Here is a 9,047-nt window from a genome sequence, read left to right on the forward strand (position 1 = left end):
AACGCGTCGTGAGAGGCTCTCCTGACGTGCTAACGGGCCGGCGTCGGCAATGGGGTACTGTCGACGCAGTGTTCGCTTACATGGTCAACACGTCAACATTGGGAAACTGCCGACGTTTGATAGCGACATAGCAAATAGGTTACTACCAATGTCGTCAAGTATGTCGACATACATCAACCACCAACATGGCATCGACAAACCTTTTGACGACATCACATCGTCAGAACGACCAATTGCGACATATAATGTGAGTCGAGAAATCCTTCTTATAATATTTTTAAATATTTTTATTTAATTTTTTTTTACAAATTGAAATCGAATTCGATTTAAATGCATTCAAATATGAAGAACAATAAACGTAAATATAATGAAATACCAAATGAAATTTATATTAAAAATAATTCAAAAATACATGTTCATAGTTTAGAAATTACATACATAATGAAAACGAAAAACTTAAACTGAAAACAAAAAACTTAAACTAAAAACAGAAAACTAAACACATAATCTATGCTGGTGTCCCATGAAAGTCCCCACGCCTTCGAATCTGCAATGCCACGAAATTAAATTTAAATATATATCACCAATAATATGAAATTAAAGAATGTAAAAATTAAAAATTATGTACCTCAATGAAATTAAGGTTCTCTTGAAGCCCGATAGAGGTCTTTAATCATTTTCCTCATTTCTTCCATCTGCTAAGTTTGTGTTTCTATCAAGCGAATACTTTCTTCCTGCTTCCAATTACTCTCCTCTTCTACAACCTCAAGACAAGTTTTTAGCTCCTCATTAACCTCCCTGACGTGGACTAGCTCTCGCTCGACAGATGTAGATGAAGAATTGCCAACAGCATGTCGAAACTTTAGCTTGGGGACCCAACCAAGACCTTTTAAACAGCCTGATCGTTTACCCAAAACAGTCTCGCATATTTCGTCCCCAGAGAGTGCTTGAGAACCTTATGGGGCAGGTTGGGACTGGAGTTCCGGCATTTGATTCTGCAAATAATTTTTTTGTTAATTAAGTAAAACGTGTAAATAAATTGTTGTCTGAAACAAGACAAATGACAACTTATAAACTTACATGCACATCAGCAGCCACCTGTGAAACGAACAGGCCATCCCAAGCGTGTGTTTTCCTAAATAACTTCACACGATGGATTAGATGATCCCGCTGTTCAGTGAGCTCGTATTGTCGTTGTAAAAACGACTTTGCGCCGCTGCTGTGGTTGTAGGACTGCTTCACTCTAGCAGCCTTGTTCATCAACAATTGCTCCTACATGCATACAATCAAAATGTTACATAAAAAAACAAAAGAAGTAACATTTGAGAATATTAAAAATACTAAATCACCTGAAATTATCGAGTGAAGTAGTGGTCATAGAGGAAGTGCCAATCTTGCACCCGATTGCTCAATCTTGGGGTGGGTTAGCATGAGCCTGTTTAGAATCATCGAACTTCTTAAAATGGCGGTGGTTCTATCCCTTGAACTCCTTCCACATGGTGAACATTTGATGCTCAACAAACCAAGTAAGTGCTGGATCAGCGAAATCCAGAAAGAACAATTGGTGTAAAAGAAAAGTACACACAGATTAAAATTGAGTATATGTATATACGTATAGGTAACATATATGTACGGGTGATTTAAAAACTTACCTGTAAACCACCCTTAACGAGCTCAATGTACTTTGGTGTCACATCATCCCACTTAAGAAAGCGAACTGGAAAAGTATCTCGCGTTAATACATTGATGGTACTGTTAAAGCGAACGAAAAACTAACGAGCTCAATAACACTTGCTTATCTAAAATAAATAAATAATAAGATTGTACACTTTAATTAAGGTATATGAACTATAATAAGAAGAACTATAATAAATAAAGAGCCAAATTATTTCAAAGCCTTACATATTTTAACAAAATTACATTAATAGTTGAGTGTGCCTTGATAGCCGAATACTTTTTTCATTTGACTGCTTATCATTTTGGTATGTTTTATGGGGAGGTTATGATTTTGGAAATTTTGTGAAATTTTATGTGATTTAATATTTTAACTTAAAATTTTGGTTTCTATTTTGGTTGTTGAGAAAATTTGTTGTAAGCTAAGAATCGAAAAATTAAAAAATATATGAGAATATCCATTTGAAAAAAGGGCATTTTCACATATAACAAAATGAATTTAAAATATTTACAAAATATAGTAACATTTCATATTCTATCAATGATAGACATTGATAGACACCATTAGAAAACTTCAATCAGTGTCTGTTAGTAATAGAAGTATTATATCGGTGTTTGTAAGCGCTTATCAGTGATAAAATATCACATTTTGCTATGTTCGGTAAAAGTTTCATCAATTTTGCCATTAGTGAAACTATGTTATCTTTTACTCATACTAATTGAGCAACAGGTGCGATGGACGTTATATTTTGTAGTTTTATTTTTTTTTAGATAACTCATTATTATTTGTTCTAATGTTATACCATGAAGTTACACCAGATATACAGTATCTTCAATGTACATGCTATGATTGCATTGTTACTACTTTCCTTCAATTAAATATATTTTTTAAAACTTTCTCTAAACTTTGAATCTCATTGTTTTTATTTATTAGGTAATTGGGAGTTTTTATTTTGCATTTCTTTTACACAAGCATCTCACATATACATTCAAATAATCATTACACCTAATAATTTAATGTGTAACAATCTCCAATCCGAACAAATGCATCCAAATGACATCTATTCCGTTCTATCTCTTAACATCAATTGCACTCGAAAAGTCACAACCACTTGACGAAGGTAAATGCTCGAAAAATTACAACCACTCGACAAAGAATAATGTGGAAATTCATAAAAACTGTAGAGACAAAAGGAGCATGTAAAGACTTTTCCCGCATAACCCCTTTAAATATATATATATATATATATATAATATAATCTTTAAACCTTTAAAATGTTTGATTGGATCCTTCAACTCTCAAATTAGTTCTGTTATGATTTCTAATCTTTCAAAAATTTTCTTTTAGTAAAAAAAACATTCACAAAAGAACAATTTTGATCCTAGCAATGTTACTTTTTCTTTTTACATTAAACTTGTTTTTGTCCAATGTTCCATTTTAAATTTTTTTCAACTAGAAATCTTGTTCATATTAACACACTAGTACATGCTTAGAACTAAAGTTGTGTTTGGGAGTAATTTTGAGATTGTCAAAATCACTTTTTCTCTTGTCAAAATCATTTTACCTAAAAATGACGGTGTTTGACATGAACTAAAAATTGATTTTAGAAAAATATAGAATCATTTGAAATTAATTTTGGAGAAATTAGGTGATAGTGATTTTTGTTAAGTGTTTGACTCAGAATTAGACCCAAAATACTTAATCTAATTTAGGTTTTGTGTAAAATTAATATTGTTGGTTAGCTATTTGTAAAATCGGTTTTTTAATTCTAAATATTGGAACAAAAATGAGAGATATTACCCATCACTAAATTGTTAATAAAACAAATGATTATATATATTTAAATTTTGTGTCAATATCTACTGTAAACATTCACCATACTCAAAATATCACATACGAATTTAACAATAAAATAAATAGTATATATGTGTATATAAAGGCATATATATTTCATTTAGGATTGTATACTTTTGAAAAGTTTGTTTCCAAACCCACAAACACGTTTAAATTCTTAACAATATTTAGGTATGAAAGAGCTATATTTTGGAATTTAATCTAAACTTTTGGATTTTTTTTTATAAATATACTTATTATTACCCATTTACATGGATAAATGATCCATTCCACCTTTATGCAAGAATAATAAAAAATTACCACCGAACTAAACTCATTTTAACAGTTTAAAAAGAAGATATTACAAGTTATTGTACACAATTTATTTTCGAAGCTATTACTCAAAAATATTCTTTTAAGTGTATGAAAAAAAGTAAGATAAATTTTTAATGAAATGATACCCATAATACAAAGGGAAATTGATAAAATATCTAATACCAACCTAGACAGGAGAAGCTTTAACTTTATATCCATGCTCATATATATATGTGTGTGTGTGTGTGTGTGTGTATGTATGTAGTTAGATTCTCAAAATTGATGAAACATCAATTTTTATTTGTTACTGTACATGATATCTATGTGATAACAATACATTTGTATATGCAGAAGAAGAAGAATGTGAGAGCTTGTAAAACAAAAAGAATCTGAACACCAATTAATTTGATGCCAAAGTCCGAGAGAGCAAAAAATGCGTAAAATATGATCTTGAATAGGCGACTCAAGTTCAGTTATCTCTCATGGGGTTTCTTCACCCAGGTCTCTTCCTATTTCTTTTGTACAACTTATCATGGATCTCTCAAATTTCTTATTCAATAAACTAGACTCCAACTACACATGCTAAGGTGGAGATCATGTCTGAGGCCTAATCTCTACTCTAAATTTATTGTTTTTCTTTGTACATAAACATTCTTAATACACATACTAACTTACTTCATGTAACCTTGTTTACTAAATTTCTTAAAACACCAAACTGGGATTAATCTATTTCAATAACATGAACCAAAATTATTATTTTAAAAAAATTGAAAATACAAAAATTAAAACCAGCATTTCAAAAGGAAAATGACCGATTTATCAATCTGGATATATGTATGGACTTTAAAGTTGTTAAGCAAAAATCTCTAAAATGTATAATGTCGGCGAGATGTTATATCTAATATAGCAAAAAAAAAAAAAAATGTTATTTAAAACGCTTTCTTGAAATGAAAAAAAAAATAAAAATAAAAGTTTCATTGAAAGTAATTTTCCTATAAATTTTAGATTAAATACTAATTTTGGTCTCTATACTCTATACTCTAGGGTTTTCAATTGTATTTCTTATATTTTTCAATTTTAGTCAACTTTCAATAAATCTTAAATTAGCTCCTCCTACTGGTTTATTGTATATTTTTCATTGCTTTTTACTTTTTTTTTACCAGCATTTTCACTAGAAAATTTTAATAATATACTCAAATACTGTATTCTTTGCATGAAAATTAATATAATTATTTAATCAATTTCAATGAAAATTGACTAAAATGGTATTTTAATCTAAATTTTACTATTCCATTTGGCAAATCCTTTCAACCTATTTCATGATGAAGTTTGAAAGTTTATGGTTCAAACAAAGTTTGTTTAGATAATCAAAACTTTATTTTGAATTTTTAAAGAACACTAAAAATTGTATTACATGCATTCGTATAAAAACACTTAGTCACACTCAACTCTACTTCCTTTATGTTCTCTATTTCCAATGTCCCGACGTTTGGAAATATTTGGCCCTAACTTCAAGTGGATGAAACTAGCTCCAATTATAATAATTCGTATTCCTATTATGATCTATAATTAATTATAGTATTACTAGTTTTTGCTACCTTGTATACTATTATAATTATTAACTATAATAACCAATTAAACACTTTCAAACATCCTTTTACGATCTAGAATTTTCTTTTCTAAAATGTATTGTGGAAAATTTGTTAGTAAAATATTTGAAAATAACAACATTAAAAGATTTGTTATTCTCAAATATTTTGGGTTGTTGGGGATAAAGATAAATATTATACTTTTGGTGGAATGCTTGATCGAAAAGAATAAAAAAGAAATTTTTAAGAATATAAAACTGAATCCCAAAACGATTTACTAAGAAAGAACCTTAGTTTCGACTCAAATACTTTAATTTAAAGTACAAAAGCTAAAACCTTTCTTTTTAAATACTATATAGTTTTCATCTTGTAAGTATGTAACCTACTTCTAATATCTGATGATTTGGAATTAAGCTTCCATTGCAATCTCATTCAAGAAGCAGGGTGTTCTTTAATGATTAAAATAGGCCTTTTTACTTTTCACTTTTCAGCTGATTCAAGGAACAAATCAAAAGAACAATTTTCCTTTTCAGTTGATGGTCTTCGAATCTTTTCTTTTAACACTTGATTTGGTTTGATCCTTGTTACATTTCCATATTGTATCGAACAAAATCATTGAACTACTCAATACATATGACAGAAACAGTTGTAGGAACACTAGACATTCTGTTTGGTTTGTGTATTTCACAAGAGCTTCCAAACTTGAGTTTTATAGCTCTAATAATAGAAATTAGAAAGGAAAGCATTGAAACTTTGCAGTAATTCTACAGAAATTCAAACCATTTCAACTTTCAGGATTTGTTATTCATTATCAACTTCAAATAACTTGATCTTATCCACCACAAAAGATATGCAATTATTCTCCATAAAGAAAGAATTGAATATGAATTATGGATTATGGAAAATGGAATATGAATATGAATATCCTTCAAAGATACCAAATGATCTTTTGAATTCCATTCTTAACTTAACAAATAAAATCATAGTCCAGACAAAAGACCGTACATAGCTCAACACTTTATTAACATCTATAGCTATAATTCTATTCAATGCCACACCATCAGGAGAATACCCTTCTAATTTTCTTAACACTTCAGAAAATATGCACATTGGAGATTCACATTTTCACAAAGAAACCTGATGTTAATAATGGTTGATGATTCATACCTTAACAGAGAAAATTTCCACCAAAGCCGACCAGGTTCCAGAAACTCCAAGAACAAGCCCCAACACCAGAATGCCAATGTCCAAACACCATCCTTTGATATCCAATTCCTGCTTGAAAACCAAGAAATGGAAGAGAGCAGGCAAGACAAATGCCAATGCACAGCACACAGCACTTCCAACTAAAGACAGGAAGTCAGCAAAATTTGGGACCAACAGTGCCACCAAACTGACCAAGAAAACCAGTAGCCATCTCAGCCAGAGACAGTATCTTCCTCCCCAGAACCGTCTCTCAACAATCTCATAAACTGGATTCATCATCAATGGAAGGGTGAAGAACAAGTTTATACAGAGACCCAGTTTAACAACGGTGCTGATAAATCCAGGGCCCAAGTTACTAGTGATCATGTCTTTAGTATCTTTGCCAAAAGCAAAATAGCCAAGAGTTCCAAATGCTCCATATAAAACAGTAATGAAAGCCATGGACAAACCCAAAACTCTCCCAAATTTCTCTTTGTCCTTTGTCTCAGATTCTAGAGGTAACACCATCCCAATACCTTCAAAGGCATAGACAGCCACACCCATTCCATAAAAGAACACAGAAAATCCCCCAAAAGCCTCCACAGATGGGCTCTGCTCGAAGATAATCAAAACATCTTTAACCATCACTACCACCATAGCTCCAAGGTCAACAATATCAGCAAAAATACTCAAAGGAGCTAAATGGGTGAGAGTCTGAATGGAGTTTAAACCCAATTGAAAAGGGAAACAACCCCAAACATAAGCAACCTTAGGAGCCAATCCCAAAATCTTAGGATTCAAATCCATAACAGTGGGAGAATTAAAAACATCAGCCATAGTATTACCGATGAAAATCAAATAGCCAACACAAAACCCAGTTTGAGACAAAATAATAAGAAGATCAACAATAAATCTCCCAGGGGAACCGCAAATAGTATAACCCAAATCCCCAAAAGAATTGATCTTAGAGAATCCGATTACCGATTCGATCTTGCGACGAGTGTAGACAAGGAGCATCATACAGTAATAGGTCAAGAAGGAAACAGAGAAGAGCATGAGAAGGCTCATAACCCAGCCAGTGCGCTTGAAAGCGTAAGGAAGGCCAAGAACGCCAGCCCCAACAATGGCAATGAAAACATTGGCAAAGGTCTTGGGTTGAGAGGAAAGAGGGAGGGGAGCGCCGAGAAGGGGCGTGTCTTCTCTGGCCACCGTAGATCGAAGGCGATTGGATGAAGAACTGGCTTCTCGATCGAAACCCATTTAGAAGGGCGTCGAGGAGAATGATCCGTTCAATGGGGAGAATGAGAAGCAATTGAAGTGGGATGGAAATGGAAATTGGAAAGGGGATTGAAGGTAGATTAAGAAGGAGAGGGATTTGGTGGTGTCAATCTTATGCAGTGCGATGAAAATAGGGAAGAAGATGAAGAACGATGGGAAGAAAATGAATTGGGAATTTGGGAAACGGAAAGCTCTACGAAACTTTATAGACAAAATTGGGATTTTCTTAGATATTACAATGTCATCATATCCTCAATATTTTGCTACTCTCTTTTAGAAATGAATATTAAACTATTTCTTTTGTGTATCATTATTATTTTAGATTAAAATATTGTCCACACTTGTTTGAAAGAAGAAAACAAATGTGTGTTTTTTTTTTTTTTTTCCAAAAAGTTGCTTTTAAATTATATTAGTCGATAAAAAATGGTTTATAATAAGAAAAAGAGTTATGTGTGTTGAGGAAGCGCTTGGTAGATATTGTGTGTGTGTGTATATATATATATAGTAAAGGTGTTCTAACAATGGCAAAATTCTATAAATGATGGGTATGAATTAATAACTTAAAATAATGTAATGGTTCCGCTACACTCTAGAGTTGGAAATTTGGGATGCTCGTCTCCCCTTTCATATCTACTGCTGCTTTTCCCAATATGACTTCTACTTTCTTCAAAAATGTTCAAAACAAAACGCATTTTTATTAACACTCTTTTATTTATTTATTTATTTATTTATTTATTTATTTATTTATTTATTTATTTATTTCATATCCGTCTCTACCTTCTTCCTCCATTAATCTTAAATTTAGTTTTACAATTTTTTTTTTTATATATAAATTAATTAAATAACTGCAATCGTTTTCATGTCATAAAAGAAAGTACAATTTTACAATTTATAAAATAGAACACCGGTAGAATTTACATCTATAAACTTCTTGTCGAGACCCATTTTATGATTTGTTAAAAGTACTTATACCAAATGAAATAAAACATAGTGAAGTTTAAACTTTTTATTTTTATTTATTTATTCTTTTCGTTTTTTACTTGGTAAACAAAATATGTGAGATATTTGTTTTGTTTCTAATTCAACAAAATACTAATTGTGGATTCAAATGTCAGAAGTAGATCTTTTGGATTTGTCTCTACACCATCATGTGTGTGAATATCTAGTGCACT

The 9,047-nt window shown here is 31.2% G+C and overlaps 1 protein-coding gene and 1 long non-coding RNA gene across 2 annotated transcripts; both read right to left on the reverse strand.

The window, feature by feature from the left end:
• Nucleotides 1–365: 365 nt before the first annotated feature.
• LOC103490454 (uncharacterized) lies at nt 366–3,253 on the reverse strand. The gene is made up of 5 exons (XR_007815649.1): nt 1,653–3,253; nt 1,350–1,533; nt 1,081–1,272; nt 629–995; nt 366–547 (listed from the first exon to the last, which is right to left on the reverse strand). It is a non-coding gene; the product is annotated as an uncharacterized LOC103490454 (long non-coding RNA).
• Nucleotides 3,254–6,324: 3,071 nt separating this feature from the next.
• Nucleotides 6,325–8,166, reverse strand: LOC103490455 (amino acid transporter AVT3B-like). Its single transcript, XM_008449967.3, has one exon. It carries the CDS (start codon nt 7,855–7,857, stop codon nt 6,574–6,576), a length of 1,284 nt encoding a protein of 427 aa, XP_008448189.2. The 5' UTR covers nt 7,858–8,166; the 3' UTR covers nt 6,325–6,573.
• Nucleotides 8,167–9,047: the final 881 nt, after the last annotated feature.

This window comes from Cucumis melo, chromosome 11 (assembly GCF_025177605.1).
Source record: "Cucumis melo cultivar AY chromosome 11, USDA_Cmelo_AY_1.0, whole genome shotgun sequence".
NCBI lineage: Eukaryota > Viridiplantae > Streptophyta > Magnoliopsida > Cucurbitales > Cucurbitaceae > Cucumis > Cucumis melo.